This window comes from Schistocerca gregaria, chromosome 3 (assembly GCF_023897955.1).
Source record: "Schistocerca gregaria isolate iqSchGreg1 chromosome 3, iqSchGreg1.2, whole genome shotgun sequence".
NCBI lineage: Eukaryota > Metazoa > Arthropoda > Insecta > Orthoptera > Acrididae > Schistocerca > Schistocerca gregaria.
In genome coordinates this window covers 312,299,743-312,316,586 of record NC_064922.1, presented here as the reverse complement: position 1 = coordinate 312,316,586, position 16,844 = coordinate 312,299,743, and the positions used below count along the sequence as shown (strand labels likewise).

The 16,844-nt window shown below is 43.3% G+C and overlaps 1 protein-coding gene across 2 annotated transcripts in view; it reads left to right on the top strand.

Moving 5' to 3' along the window:
* LOC126356167 (protein alan shepard) overlaps window positions 1–16,844 on the top strand; it is a 394,981-nt gene that overhangs the window by 234,648 nt on the left and 143,489 nt on the right. For both annotated transcript variants that reach the window (XM_050006925.1, XM_050006924.1), the window contains exons 3-4: window positions 12,960–13,204; window positions 13,781–13,839. In XM_050006925.1, coding sequence (XP_049862882.1) covers window positions 12,960–13,204; window positions 13,781–13,839 — 304 coding nt within the window. The remainder of the gene's footprint in view (window positions 1–12,959; window positions 13,205–13,780; window positions 13,840–16,844) is intronic.

Genomic DNA, 16,844 nt, shown 5'->3' with positions numbered 1-16,844 from the left:
TACGCCAGTATGGCGATGAGGAATACACGCTTCCAATGTGCGTTCACCGCGATGTCGCTAAACACGGATGCGACCATCATGATGCTGTAGACAGAACCTGGATTCATCCGAAAAAAGACGTTTTGCCGTTCGTGCACCCAGTTTCGTCGTTGAGTACACAATCTCAGGCGCTCCTGTCTGTGATGCAGCGTCAAGGGTAGCCGCATCCATGGTCTCCGAGCTGATAGTCCATCTTGCTGCAAACGTCGTCGAACTGTTCGTGCAGATGGTTGTTGTCTTGCAAACGTCCCTATTTGTTGACTCAGGGATCGAGACGTGGCTACACGATCCGTTACAGCCATGCGCATAAGATGCCTGTCATCTCGACCGCTAGTGATACGAGGCCGTTTTGACCCAGCGCGGCGTTCCGTATTACCCTCCTGAACCCACCGATTCCATATTCTACTAACAGTCATTGGATCTCGACCAACGCGAGCAGCAACGTCGCGATACGATAAGCCTTGATCGCGATAGGCTACAATCCGACCTTTATAAAAGTCGGAAACGTGATGGTACGCATTTCTCCTCCTTACACGAGCCATCACAACAACGTTACACCAGGCAACACCGGTCAACTGCTGTTTGTGTAAGAGAAATCGGTTGGAAACTTCCCCATGTCAGCACGTTGTAGGTGTCGCCACCGGCGTCAACCTTGTGTGAATGCTCTGAAAAGCTAATCATTTGCATATCACAGCATCTTCTTCCTGTCGGTTAAATTTCGCGTCTGTAGCACGTCATCTTCATGGTGTAGCAATTTTAATGGCCAGTAATGTATGTGCATGTATCATACTATACATCTTGCGGATTAAACGGCTCATTGAGCCATCGGTGCGCTCGACGCTTCACGTAATTTGAAGAGAGAAAATTGCAACTCCTCGGACCTCAATACATACCGCTGTCGGCCACTGTCACTTTTTTTTTTTTTTTTTTTTGTACACTGAAAATCTGCCGCTGTGGCAAATGTCGTTTTGCGAGGTAGCAGACTCCTATTTTCCATTGCACACAATTCCATTCGCAGTGTTAGCACGGAAACTGATGGGCCTGCTTTCACTGACAGCGGCAATTTGTGCCGCGTTTGAAATGGATTGTGACTGACAAGGCGCGACACTCGTGTCCGGTGCGTGTCGTGTACGATCTTTTCATTACCGCTGTCCTTACATTGTCATCCGTGGCTGCGAGTGATGCACCGCTCTTCGTAGGCCCACTGGGCGGTCCTCGTTAATACACCACCCACTTGAGCAAGTTCATTCACTGTGTCCTCATCGGCACTTACAAACACGATAGCTCCATTCTGTCACGTCTAAAAGTTGTTACGCTTATTCCATACAACCGACTGGCATACACACACCGCAGCAGCGCCATGAATTGCGTCAGCGATGCAGGATTACGTGACGGGCTGGTACCAGCCCTCCACCATCTACAGCCCTCCGAAGTGCCCAGTGCGCTCATTTAAAATAGTGACCAATATTCTGACTGGTGAGCTTAGGAGGCAAGGAAGCGGCCATGATGTACACTCTAAGAATAAAAAGAGAAACGACGCATCACGAAGGAATCATCAGAGTGGGACGGAAATAGGTTGATACGACACACTCGTACATGTACATACAAACAAATAACAGTTTCAGAAAAATTGGATGATTATTTAAGAGAAAAAGCTTTACAAATCGAGAAAGTCAGTAACTCGTTCTTCTATCTCTGGCCCTTGTGCAAGCAGCTATTAGGCTTGGCACTGATTGCTAGAGCTGGTGATCGTCCTCCTGAGGGATCGTGCCAAATTCTGTCCATTTGCTGCGGTGGATCGTCAGAATCCCGAGCTTCTTGGAGAGCCTTGCCCATAATGCTCCAAACGTTGTCAGTTGGGTAGAGCGCCGGCGACCTTGCTGGCAGAGGTAAGTTTTGGCAAGCATGATCACAAGCAGTAGAAGCTCTAGCCGTGTGCGGGCGGGCATTATCTTGCTGAAATGTAAGCCCAGGATGGCGTGCATACCGCTTTGCTGTAAGGAGCAGCGGATGAAAAATGGGTCCTCCTACAAAATGAAATGGCATCCCGGACTAACACTCCTGGTTGTCAGGCCTCATGGCTGGCGACAGTCAGGTTGGCATGCCACTGCTGTCCAAAGGCGTCTGCAGACACGTCTTCCGACTGGAATCTCATTGACTGGAATCTCATTGACTGGAATCTCATTGACTGGAATCTCATTGACTGGAATCTCATTGACTGGAATCTCATTGACTGGAATCTCATTGACTGGAATCTCATTGACTGGAGTACAATTGTTTTCAGTGGTGAGTCTCACTTCGACTTGAGCCCTGATGACCAACGAAGATGTGTCTGGAGATGCCCCGAACTGCTGTGCGATACCAACCAGACTGTCGCCCGCCATTCTGTCCGAGTAACATAAGTGACGATCTGGGGTGCCATTTCTTTTCATAGTAGGACTCCTTAGGTTGTCATCTGCAGCATGCATACATCGCAGCGGTACGTGACGATATTCTCCGCCCCGTTTTGTTGTACTTCATGGCAAGCCAACCTAGGCTTCAATTTCTGCAAGATAATGCCCACCTGCACAAGGCGAGAGTTTCTACAGCTTGTCTTCATACTTGCCGAACCCTACATTGGCCAGCTAGGTCGCCAGATCTCTCCCCAGTGAGAATGTTTCTAGCATTATGGGCCTGGCCGTCCAACCATCTCGGGATTTTGACAATCTATCGCTCCAGTTGGACAGAATTTGGGACGATATCCCTCAGGAGGATATCCAAAAACACTGTCAATCAATGCCAAACAGAATAATTGCTTGCAAAAGCGTCAGTGGTGGACCAGCACATTATTGAGTTTTTCACTTAGTGAAACTCTATCTCTTGAATAAATCATACACTTTTGAGTGCATCTGAGGATGAGTCGCGGTATTGCCACTTGGGTTTTAAGGAATAATATCGGTCTAGGACCGCTTCACAAAGCAAGACTGTTCTTTTGCTTTCACTGTGGTGAACACAATATCTTTTATCTGAACAACAATTCAGCTATGTATGGGAGTCTAGATCTGAGGACAGGAGATTCAGGAAAGGCTGTCTAGCTACAGGTGTTTAGTACCTACTTCTGGCAGAGAGCTTGAGAACAAGGGTAGTTCAACAACACCAACAACTACTACTACTACTAATGAATGTATGTCAAGATTACTAAGCAAGTGTGCCAGGTCCAGTATGAATACTACTGAAGTCGCTACGTTACCATTTTCGTCTACTTGAAAGTGGCTCGTGTGTGAACTTTCCAAGTACTCTGATCTACGTCGTGGTATACTAGTGGTTCCTCCTGAAAAACCTGAAAGTAGCCTGTAAACTACCCCAGATATTATTTGCCCTTTTTGGGGTAGTTGCTAACGCCAAACTTGAAGTTATTGATAAAAAGGCCGGTGTTTTGACAGTTGTGTTGTCGACACATTCTACGTGCATGGGTGAGCTGGTGGTGGTTGGGGGAGGGGGGGGGGGGTTGCATCTGCATCCAATTAGTCTGCAAAGTCTCTATACTGCGATATTCACCGTTATTATTTCAGTCTTAGAGTCACAGTGGTGCCGTTTCTATGCAGTGTGACAGTGATGGCCTTTACGTTGTGCAGGGAAATCAATGCAACATCCTCAAGGATGACCGAAAAGAGAGTGAAATATATTCTGTTCTGTTTCAGACACTGGCGCTTTTCCAGTATGAATCTGTTCTAAATTCTGACGATCGTCAAAATTTTCGAAACCATTATTTACCTGGTAAGGGGACGGGAAGAGCTCTTGACGAAACACAAATCCTTGTCATGAGACTCTGCGTCTGTATCCTTCATTAACTTTTGAAAATCAGATCAGCTCTGTGCCTCCTCCACCTAATTTTTTCCGTTGTGATCTGTAGCACTTGTTTAACTTCCTTCTACTCAAAGACTGTAGGTTTTTCGCGAGAACTTGCTTTCATCGGTGCCACAGCGTGTTGGTGATCAAAGAAACCTTTCGCCCAAGTGCACCATGTACTATGGTCGTGAGCTCCCTACCAGGAGGGCACATTTTATAATGCTACCGATTAGTTACTTCGTAATGTGATCCACTACTTTTAGAATTATGGCACGGGAAATATAATTACATTCTGTTGATTATTGGCACTGATAAAATAATGCACTGATATGACAGAAGTTTATGACCTGCGATCGCGCAAGATTATAATATCGTGTGGCAGAACGGCCTGGTGCCAAGTCTTTCAGTTACGTGTCCGTAACCTACCCCAGTAAGCATCAATGCCGCTTGTGGCGTTGCGCACACTGACGCGGTAAGGGAAGTGCGTAAGCGGAGTAGAGACGAATAGGGAATCTTTCTGGCGACAATGGGGACACCAGATGGGGAATGCACTGATATGAGGGATTTTGACAAAGGGCAGGTTTCTACAGCCGGCCGCCTGGCAACGAGAACATCGGAAACGGCGAAGCTGGTGGGCTGTTTGCGTGCTACTGCCGTTAGCACCTGTGGAAAGTGGTTGAAGGACGGTGAAACCACGAGCAGAGGTCTCACCATAGGAAGTCGGAAGCTTGACAATTCTGTAAAGAAGGACGGGCGGCGATCTGTGGAAGACTTGTCGTTGGAGTACAGTGCTGGTGCAGACAGACACGTGTCGCAACACATCGTTCACAGCACATCGCTGAGCGAGGCGCTCCGCAGCGGACGAACCGAACGTGTTCCCGTGTTGTTCCAACGACATAGTTAACAATTGCAGTGGGCACAGGATCATCGACACTGCGCCGTGGATCAGTGCAAACGTGTCATCTGGTCGAATGATTCACGTTTCTTTTCACACCACGTGGCTTCCATGCGAACTGTGAAACTAATAGAGGGAAAGCTGCGTGCTACGTGAACGTTATTGCAGACCATGGCATTATCCAGCAGTATAACTGTCCATTTCACAGGGTCAGAATCGGCAACTTCGTTTTTAGGAGCGTGGTTGTCGACGCACGTTGATGTCTGGCCTCAAAGTGCTCCTGATCTGAACACGATCGAACACATATGGGTCGCTGTTTGGTGACAATTCAGCGCCCTTAAGCCACCTGCCCGTAATATATGGGAATTGCATGATCTCTGCGTTGACATGTCGTGCTGCGTACTTTTGGAAACCTACAAAGGACCTTTCGTATACATGCCACGCAGAGTCGCCGCTGTATTGCTTTTAAAATGTAGATTAACACGCTATTATGCTGGTAGTCATAATGTTTTCGCTCATCATACATTCTTTGAGCCAGGATCTATAGCCGTCATGAATTTTCCTGCAGCTTTCGTAGTTCAATCAACATTTTTTTACACTGCACGGTGTCATTTCAGGTACACCTTCACAAAAAACAGAGAATGAGACTTGGAAACTAACGTAAAAAATTGTCTCATCATACTTAAAATATGGCTGACACTCTATCACTTAGACGAATTAACGTTCAAGATTGCTGTTTTGACAAATCACACATAGTAAGACTTCAAAAACAAAATTTATTTGCGGCATTTGCTTTGTTTGACACAGTAAAGTTTAAGAACACAGTGCGTCCATTAGCATTTTAACACTGACCAGCATTTAAGACAGGGTAACACACACACACACACACACACACACACACACACACACACACACGTGTGGGGAGGGGGGCAGAGGGGGGTGTTGCGTGCGTGTTAACGTCGCTTTATTTCTAACCGCGAATTGTGTATCCCTCTATAGTGCCGCAAGATAAACTGTGTAAGCGAACGTACATTCCTTTCTCAACTCCTCACTTAAACACTCCTGCACAAAGAGGCAAGTTTTCGTAGCAACTTTGGATTTGTAGCTCTGAAGACAAAAATTATTATTTATCTTTACTATGACTTGTTATAAACAGTAGCTACGCTGATGATACACGAGGACGGGTGCATAGGACGTCATTCAGATTTGCCTGTCACTTGAAAGAAGCACATCTTTATTTAGTGTATGGCAGTGCACATCATTTTATGCTTCTTAAGAGTTTATACAAAGATATACATAAAACGCAATAAAATATGCTATATAAGAAGTGTAAAACATATAGATGATGGGCTGTACAATTAAATACAAACATCAAGATTGTGTACAAAGTCTTTTTCGGCGTCTGTTACCATCAGAAAATCACTGAACCTGCCACTTTATGCTCTTCTGTCGCACTCTTGGACGATGTGGCTGATGGTCTGTCTGTCGGCTCCGCAGTCACGGTTGGAAGTTGGTGTTTCTCCCAGTTTGTAAAGAGTATCTGCGCATCTTCCGTGATTTGTGCGTGTTCTGTTAAGGGACGACCATATTTTTACGCGGTAGTTCTCAGTGACGCAAGGGAGGGCTTGACAATGCTCAGGGCACACCTCTCGCCATTGTTCACTCCAGGCCTGTGTTGCATTAAAGTTTATACTTTGCATTTCCTTGGCTGTTATCATTGTTGTATGTCTACGCCGAAGTCTGTTTCTTTCCAGGTCAGGCATGTCGCAGTGTCGATTACCTTCCAGTATTCCCGGAGAAGAGTATTCTCCCGACGTAGGGCCGCAGGTGGTATGTGGCTCAGAATTGGCAGCCAACGTATTGGGGTTGATCTCATGGTTCCGCCGACAATTAGCGTCGTGCTGTTCAGCTGCACGTCGATGTTTTTGTGTGAACACTGTTCATCCAGACCGGAGCGCAGAGTAGACCAGTCCGAGTGCCGACGTGTGTGGCGTGTCAGCCGAGGAGCCCCAAATAGTGGCGCACAGCTCCTGGAGAATATTATTCCTCGTCTTTAGTTTGGCTGCAGTGTGTGTATAAGTCAGCGCTCTGTCCAAAGTGACTCCAAGGTACTCTGGATGCTCATTAGATCGCAGCCGATTTCCCTCGAGACGAGCGTCACGTTGTTTGCTTGCTAATTTATTATTGAGATGGAAACATGTAGCTTCGGTTTTTGTAGGATTTGGCTGTAATCTCCTTTTACGAAAGTATGTACTTAATGCCTCAAAGTCAGACGTCACGGTTGTTTCCATGTCCTCAAAGTTCTTGTGTTATGTTGCCAAGACCCAATAGTCCGTGTACCCAAACTTCCTCGAAGACGTGGATGACATATCTGCAGTATAATAATCGTTAATAATAATCGTTTGATTTGCACACCTTCCCGCCAGAGAAGCCCCCTCTCGTCGCCGGATGCTGCTGGGATATTGACGAAACTATGCTTTTAAAAACTGAAGGAAACAGTTTCGTGTTGCTTGTATGGAAATCTTGTATTGCATACACGCTTAGTTATTGTCTCGAAGTCTTCTGTGGTAGTCTAACTGTCCAGGAAAGCCCATTCGCGACCATAGCCATCGTTCGTCATTAAGGCGAATTCAGGTGTCCCGGTCGAGATTATAAACAAGTGAAGTTCGACCACCTCTTCACCGAGAGCCTCCAAAGCCTAAGGTCTGAATCGTAGCTTAGATAATGTTTCAATTTTTGTTATCTGCTGCCTCAATAGTCGCATGCGACGCAGTTGCTTGTTGCGGTCAGGTGTACATATAAAGTCAACAGTTATAATACTGTAAGAACAGTATTCCATGCAAAGCTAGAATTATACATATGATAAGCGAGGTATTTATATTGAATTTGGGAGACTTAAGCTATAGCATCCACTCGTAGTCGAAGAATGTTTGCATTTAGCATTGTCGACTTGGTCATTAGAGAAGAAGCAATGGCTAAGCAACTGGAGAAGAACGGCAGCTGGAGAAGAATAGGGAAGGAAGTGGCCTTGTCCTTCTCAGTGACCCGTCCCGGCGTTCGCTCGAACTGAGTTGGAAAGACGACGGGAAATCTATGAATCTTCTTTAAATGCTTCGTCCTCCAAGAGCGTTGGCGATTAGTATAATGATCTGCTGTTTGTCCACGGCTTTTTTGAACAGCGGTGCTGTGTTCACTCCAAACCACTGACTTAAGTTCTTCAGGCAGGATAATCTTCTACATCCTGGAGCAAGCCAGGCGTCAATCTTAACTTGAAATATAAGACGTAACAATATGGCACTATTTGTTGCGCCTTATATGGCGAGAGTATTAGTTTTCTTCTCTTTATGGTTAAAATGGCTCTGAGCACTAAGGGACTTAACTTCTGAGGTCATCAGTCACTTAGAACTACTTAAACCTAACTAACCTAAGAACATCACACACATCCATGCCCGAGGCAGGATTCGAACCTGCGACCGTAGCGGTCGCGCTGTTCCAGACCGTAGCGCGTAGAACCGCTCGGCCACTCCGGCCGGCTCTCTTCATGGTATTGAGATTTCTAGATCTTTGTTCATAAGCTGCAGTGCTGCCGCATTTATCTGTCCATGGTAACCTTAATATTCTTCATTACGCACACATTTCAAATTCCTAAAATTTTTACGCAATCCAGCGGTGAATATCCATGAGGTGTAACGCCTTTGAGTAGGATACTGAACACGTACCATCGAAGTAGTCGACTGCGAAGTGTAACGCTTAAGTCACAGCTAGTCAGAAGTTTCTTCATTTTCTGGAAAGAACTTATGACCTCTCAATTCTGCACCCAACTTCTTGAGAAAATCGTGGTTATCGTTGATTTGACAACGCAAATATTTATGCATTGTGTACGGAAATTCCCGTTACAAACTTCTATGGTTTACAGAGGGGAGTGAGTACATAATATTTTGAATAGAAACCTATTTCTGGAAGCTTCATCCAACGACGCTACAGGGCGTCGAAGCCACCGGCGCCGGCGCCTGTAAGTTCATGTATATATAGGGTGATTTGATGATGATGATACAAACTTTTGAGCAAGATGCAGACGGATAAGTCTATCAATTTGAGGTAAGGGTCCTGCTTCGGAAACGAGAGACTCGAAAGTTACAAGCGAAAATCATTCTAATATCACCTGACAGTGGAACACATGCACATGGAGTGTTGTTGCTAAGATACCCTACATCCTTAAAAACAATAATACCGGTATATGTATTGAACTGTCAGAGGTTCAAAAATGGCTCTGAGCACTATCTGACTTAACTTCAGAGGTCATCAGTCACTTAGAACTAATTAAAACCAACTAACATAAGGACATCACACACATCCACGCCCGAGGCAGGATTCGAACCTGCGACCTAAGCCCGGTAAGGACAAACACCTGCCTTCTAGCTACCGCCCCATCTCTCTCACCAGCTATGTTCGGAAGGTGATGGAAGGTGTGATTCATGCCCGGCTTGTATGGTGCCTGGAATCTCGCAATTTACTAACCACTCCATAATGTGGATTCGAGCGCGTCGTTCTGCAGTTGACCATCTCGTCACCTTGTCCACCCATGTAATGAATGGTTTTGTGCCGAAATCCCAGACTTTGGCCTTGTTTTTCGATTTGGAGGAGGTCTGAGACACCTGCTGGAAAACTGGTATCCTTCGTACTCTTTACATGTGGGGCTTCCGTGGCCGCCTGCCTTTTTTCCTTCACTCATCTTTAAAAGGCCTAGTTTTCAAGGTGCGTGTGGGTTCTACCTTGTCGGACACCTTTATCGAGGAAAACGGTGTGCCTCAGGGTTCCGTCCTGAGCGTTGTCCTCTTTGCTATGCCATAACCCTAAAATGGCCTGTCTTCCGCCGGGTATCTCCAGCTCCCTTTTCGTTAACGATTTTGCTGTCTGTTGCAGTTCTCCACGGACCTTTCACATTGAGCGGCGTCTTCGGCGATGCCTCGATGGTCTCTACTCATGGAGCATTGACAATGGTTTCCTAATTCCACTGACAGAACCGTTTGTATGGCTTTTTGGCGTCGCAGTTGGTTTTTCCCAACATCTTTACATCTTGGGCCTGTTGCCCTTCCGTTCGTTGAAAGTACAAAATTCCTGAGGCCCATGGTCTTACCTGACAGCCCGCTGTACGCGGTCCCTCAGTGTCCTTTGTATTCTCAATGGTACTTGCCGGAGTGCAGGTCGAACCATTCTCCTCCATTTGTACTGGTCTCTTGTCCGTTAGAAACTAAACTATAGGTTCTTCATTTATGCATCTGCACGTCCGTCCCTCTTACGTCGTATCAGCACTATTTAGCATCGTGGCATCCATTTGACCATTGGCGCCTTTTGCACTATCCAAGTTGTGTGTCTGTATACCGAAATTGCTGAACTAACACTGTCCTACCGCCTTGACTTCTCCTCAGCAGGTATTCATACTGTTTGTTTGCCATGCTTGGCCAACCAACTTATGTCTCAATCTTTGACGACTTCTTTGATCGCTAGTATGGGGCGCGTTCCTCTTCTCTTACCTCCTAGAGTCCACTTTCGGCACTTGCCCGGCGGCTTAACTTCGCACTACCTGCAACTTTCCCAGTGGGTGTGAACCCTTGACCACCTTGGCTTCGTGCGGCAGCCCGTGTTCAGCTTGGCCTTCATTCGCTTCCTAAGGACACTACTCCTCACTCTATCTTCAGTTTCACGACCTTCACATGGAACTTCGTGATAGTACCTTTGCGTACACTTACGGCTTTCGGACTGACCGTGGTGTTGGGTGTGCCTTCGTCATTGGCGCCGACGTTTTCCGTATCGGCTTCCAGCACACTGCTCAGTATTTACAGCCGAGCTCTTCGCCCTGTCAGGCCACGAGTGCATCCGGCGACACAGGCCTTTCAATTGCGTCCTCTGCTCAGACTCTCTTAGCGCCCTTCAAAGACTCTGTGCGCTGTACACCGCCCATCCCTTTGTGCAACGGGTCAAGGAAAACTGTCATTTGCTCACTCTTGATGGAGCCCCTGTGATGTTTATGTGGGTTCCTGGTCATGTGGGTCTGCCAAGGCTGCAGTCCTCGTACCTCAGCCCACTAGTTCCCATATTCCTTCCGATGATCTCTGTGTTGCCATCTGTCAGGAGATGGTGTCACTTTGCCATCGCCATTAGTCTTCTCTTCACGGGATAAGCCTCTCCCAGCGGCTTTGACGACCTCTCTGCCCTCCCGCCGGGAGGAGGTCATTTTAAGTAGGTTGCTTATTGGGCACTGCCTTTGTAGCCATCGCAATTTGTTAATTGGCGCTCCCCAACACTTTGCACACATTGCGCCCAAGTTTTAACTGGCCGCCATTTCCTGACGGAGTGGGCATTTATTAACCGTTTACCTTCCCGCTTGGGTATTCCGTCTGAGTTATTGGCCATTTTAGCGAACGACGCGCGGGCTACCGACCGCGTTTTACATTTTATCCGTCGTAGCATATGGTTAAGGCCATTTAATTTTTAGCTCTGGACCTTCGTTTCTCTGTGGTGTATTTTATAGCCTTTTCTCCACGTCCCTGTTTTTAGCTTTCTCTTACGCCTATTGGGATTGACGTCTTGGTGTTCTATAGTTCTGACTTAGGCGCGCTAATGACCACAGTTGTTTTTGCTCCCTTGAAAAAAAATTTCATTTTATTCATTGTTGACCAAAACTAAAAGCAAAACTAAATGCATATTTATGGGTGGGCAAAGTAGTTAATATCGCTAGATCTGCCGGTGGAGGGGGTGGAACGGTATCTCGATTTTGCTCTTCTGCCCCCCCCCCCCCCCTCCCCAGTATCATTTTTTTCCCCGAATACGCAGAAATATGCTACGATAGAACGTCTGATTTCTCTGATGCTAGCTATACAGTAGAGACTTCTGGAGTGACATCAGTGGAGTTGTTCTTAAGGCATGAAATATTATTTCATTGGACGTGCTTCAGAGCTTGAAACATTCTTTCATTTTAAGCATATTATAGACATCTATAAGCCTGAAGAGTAATGCGATAATGGTGCCAACATTGCATAATCAATCTTCGCAGTGGTGACGTCAGTTGCATTTAACTAATGAAATATCGTTCATTAATAGCTACTGATGTGCTTTTGACAAATTGACTTCTTTATGTGTCATAAATGACATTGTGGGGCCATGAAAAGTAATTTACTTTCATCATAAATATTTATTCATATATTTCGTATTTGCATATATGTTGATAAAAAACATTAATTGAACAGAAAAAATCTCTAAATAAATCACAAAGGCAAAAAGTGTATGTAATCCTGCACAAAAACGAAATGAAATGGAAAAATAAAAGTTCAGACGTTTATTGTGGCAGGAGTAACATGAAATACTAAATAGCTGTAATTTTTTTTTCACAAATGTTCAATATTAAAGTTATGCTCTCCACATTCTTTACAAATTACTGAACCACCTCTCTGTATTCATTTTGCTGTTCATCATCTGACTCACAGCTTTGTTCTGAAGCAGTTTCATGTCAACTATTGCGAGAAGGGTAATTTTGATCTTCGAGATCATATTTTCCGTCAGTATCTTCTTCTTCTTCTTCTTCTTCTTCTTCTTATTATTATTATTATTATTATGTTTACCTCGCAAAGTTCAGAAAATCTGCATAAAACACTGACAAAGGAAAATCCGAAGCCATATGAACACAGGAAATAAATGAAAAGTTCTGAAGCGAGTCCAATGAAATCATATTTCATGCCTTAAGAACAATTCCACTTATGTCACTCCAGATGTCTCTACTGTTCAGCAAGCATTGGAGAAATTAGATTTTCTATCATAGCATATTGATAAATAACTGTTGGCCATATCTAAAACAAACTTATATGGTATCATGTGATCAATAATGGCACAACCCAAACTTTGCAGCTGTACACTGAAAAAGAAGATGACTCGACAATGCTTCTAGTTTGTTTCAAGGTCTGTTATCAGCTGTTGACAAGGTATGTGGAATCTCCAACAATAGAATGACCAATGGAGGAAATAGCAGGGGTGTACAAAGTTTCACTGGTAGGGAAAAGAACACCACAACTCCGTTTGAGGTTTAACTTTACTGTAACAGTTTCTATCTTAAATAATAAAATGATGATTAATGTAATAGATTGTGCATTTCAAGTGTGTAAAGTTAATGTAATCCTTTAGCTAGCTTTTTTTTGTTCCACAGCAATATGGCACACAGCGTGTACCGACTGCTGCGTCACCTTCGAACACAAACAGCAGCTCCAGCTCCAATACCGGGTCTCAGAGTGGAACCCTTAGCACTAGCCTCAGCAACAATGTTAGTTCCAATGTCGGTGGCAGTGGGAGTGCCAGCAGCAACAGTGGTGAACAGTTATCGAAAACCAACCTGTACATCAGAGGACTTTCTCAGAATACGACTGATAAGGACCTTGTCAACATGTGTTCACAGTGAGCTTCCAAAAAGAGTATACTAAACCTTTCTATCAAAATAATCATTTGATCTACATTAGATTTGGCATGCTCTATCTTTGTCATAAACTGCAGATGGAATATTTCAGCAGCAGCTATATAGTGTGTACTGACAGTCATACAAGGCTATACTAAACACAATATCAAACTGCATTTATTTGCTAGGTGTTAATAAGTTATACTCAAGTCCATAACAATCATTCATGTATATATTGCAGTGCTATGATTTTGAGAGAGAGCATGCGGGTTACGATTTCATAGTAGCTGTATCTTACTTACTTGGTGTACTTAAAGTAACACGAAAAGTATTCAGGAATATTTTTTAAATAACCAGTTTCATACTGTGATAAACTTACCGATTCAACAATGGGATTTTTCTGTATCATATTGTTTCTGAAGTATTGCTAAATGTATGTGATTATTTTTGTAGCCCTCCATTATTGGTTTATGCCATTTTTGTCCAGTGTTTATTATGATTTGTAGTATGATAATTCAGGTCTATGTTTTTTATCTTTGTTCATCCAACAGAAAATTAAGAGATTTTGTATTGTTTAGGTATGGCACCATTATTTCAACGAAGGCAATATTAGACAAGAATACTAATAAATGCAAAGGCAAGTATACAGCACGTAAAGTGCAAACAGTTTTCAAAGTCAGATCAGTGAGATCAATTAATATTATGCAATTCTATTTTGATAATCATGGAGTAATTGATGTACAGTTTGGTGGCCTGCCATGATTGGTAACAGGCATGTCTTTTGTATTTGATGTTAAGTTTTTGTATAATGTGTTTGGTTTCCTATGTTTACACACACAAGATACCGAATTCAGTTGTATGTGCAAAGTGAGTCTTTGTCATTGTGGGGCCTGCCATATTTGGACAGCATAAGCTACATGGCAATAATAATAATAATAATAATAATAATAATAATAATAATTGAGTAGCTTTTTTAAAACTTCAGTTGCTTGCACAGTATTTTAAACAACCAACTGACCTATTCTTCATTTCATACAGGCAGTCTTGTGTTCAATACTTTCACATTTTTGTCCTGTTAACTAGCTTTCTGGTGGTTAAACATCATGTGGTAGGTATTTTATCATCATAATTTCTTCTTGAACAGTTATCCTATTTTCAGAATTTAAACAGAAGCAGCACATTGAATCTTGATAATGTAAGTTGGCTTAATGAGACATTGAAAGAACCACTTCATTTCAGAGAAGCAGCAATGAAAGAGCTATGATCTCCTAATTTTTGTTCTTCTGTTGAAAGGAACAGCTGGCATCTTTGCACTAATGTGGTACAATATATTTTTCAAAATGATGTAGCTTAAGTAACTGTCACTGAAGTGTTGACACTTAGTGTAATACTAAGAAAAGGAAGCGAGTAGAGTCCACGCAATGCAATGTGATTTGAAAGAGATGATTATTTACATTTTTACAGGACATAGAATGGAACCAAGCAATTTATTATCAGCACAGATGTTCTGCTCTGTCAGTTTGAGTTTAGAATGTCTAGTGAACTATAATGCATTATCAGATTTTTCAAAATGTAAGTTACTATTTCACCATCTAAAGAGAAGCATCTTTTGCCTCTCATGGTGAATTTATTCTAGTAAACAGAAATTATATTGGTTAAAACATTTTTGAAAGATGTTGTTACTGACGAACTACAAAAAAATATAAAGGGAAAAGTGAACCAACTGAGCGACAATAGATTGCAAACCCAAAGACAAAGGCACAACTTTTGAAGTTAGGGATTCCTATCTGCCATTGAAGAATCTTCCAAAATATAAGGGATATTACATTTGTGGCCACTAGCAAAGAGATATTTGCTTATTTGCTTTGATTGTGGGAATTGATACATTATTCACAGTGATTTTGTACACATTTGCCCAGAAAGATACGATATTTATACTACTACTACTACTACTACAATGATAACAAATAAAATGTTTCTATAATATTATACTCGAAAGTTCTGCATGGAATACAAATGAAGTAAGGGATGAAGATAACAATTCATCACATTGCTGAGGCATTGAACAGTTGGTGGAAAAACAAACAAGGATATTGTTCGAAATCTCAGCTGCATTTTCAGTCTTGTGTATGTGCTGCACTAATCTCAAGTATATGGTTCCTTTACTCCTTGCATTGTTGCTGTTGTGGTCTTCAGTCCTGAGACTGGTTTGATGCAGCTCTCCATGCTGATCTATCCTGTGCAAGCTCCTTCAGCTCCCTGTACCTACTGCAACCTACATCCTTCTGAATCGGTTTAGTGTATTTATCTCTTGGTCTCCCTCTACGTTTTTTACCCTCCACACTGCCCTACAATGCTAAATTTGTGATCCCTTGATACCTCAGGACATGTCCTACCAGCCGATCCCTTCTTCTAGTCAAGTTGTGCCACAAACTTCTCTTCTCCCCAGTCCTATTCAATACTTCCTCATTGGTTACATGATCTACCCACCTAATCTTCAACATTCTTCTGTAGCACCACATTTCAAAAGCTTCTGTTCCCTTCTTGTCCAAACTATTTATTGTCCATGTTTCACTTCCATACATGGCTACACTCCATACAAATACTCGATATTAACAAATTTCTCTTCTTCAGAAACGCTTTCCTTGCCATTGCCAGTCTACATTTTATGTCCTCTCGACTTCGACCATCATCAGTTATTTTGCTCCCCAAATAACAAAACTCCTTTGCTACTTTAAGTGTCTCATTTCCTAATCTCATTCCCTCAGCGTCACCTGACTTAATGCGACTATATTCCATTATCCTCATTTTGCTTTTGTTGATCATCATATATCCTCCTTTCAAGACACTGTCCATTCCATTCAACTGCTCGTTCAAGTCCTTTGCTGTCTCTGACAGAATTACATTGCCATTGGCGAACCTCAAAGTTTTTATTTCTTCTCCCTGGATTTTAATACCTACTCCAAATTTTTCTTTTGTTTCCTTCACTGCTTGCTCAATATACAGATTGAATAACATTGGGGAGAGGCTACAACCCTGTCTCACTCCGTTCCCAACCACTGCTTCCCTTTCATTCCCCTCGACTCTTATAACTGCCATCTGGTTTCTGCACAAATTGTAAATAGCCTTCCGCTCCCTGTATTTTACCCCTGCCACCTTTAGAATGTGAAAGAGAGTATTCCAGTCAGCATTGTCAAAAGCTTTCTGTAAGTCTACAAATGCTAGAAACATAGGTTTGCCTTTTCTTAATCTTTCTTCTAAGGTAAGTCGTAAGGTCAGCATTGCCTCACGTGTTCCAACATATCTACGTAATCCAAACTGATCTTCCCCGAGGTCGGCTTCTACCAGTTTTTCTATTCGTCTGTAAATAATTCATGTTAGTATTTTGCTGCTGTGACTTATTAAACTGATAGTTCAGTGATTTTCAAATCTGTGAACATCTGCTTTCTTTGGGATTGGAATTATTATATTCTTCTTGAAGTCTGAGGGTATTTCGCCTGTTTCATACATCTTACTCACCAGATGAAAGAGTTTTGCCAGGACTGGCTCTCCCAAGGCCGTCAGTAGTTCTAATGGAATGTTGTCTACTCCCGGGGCCATTTTTCGACTCAGGTCTTTCAGTGCTCTGTCAAACTCTTCACG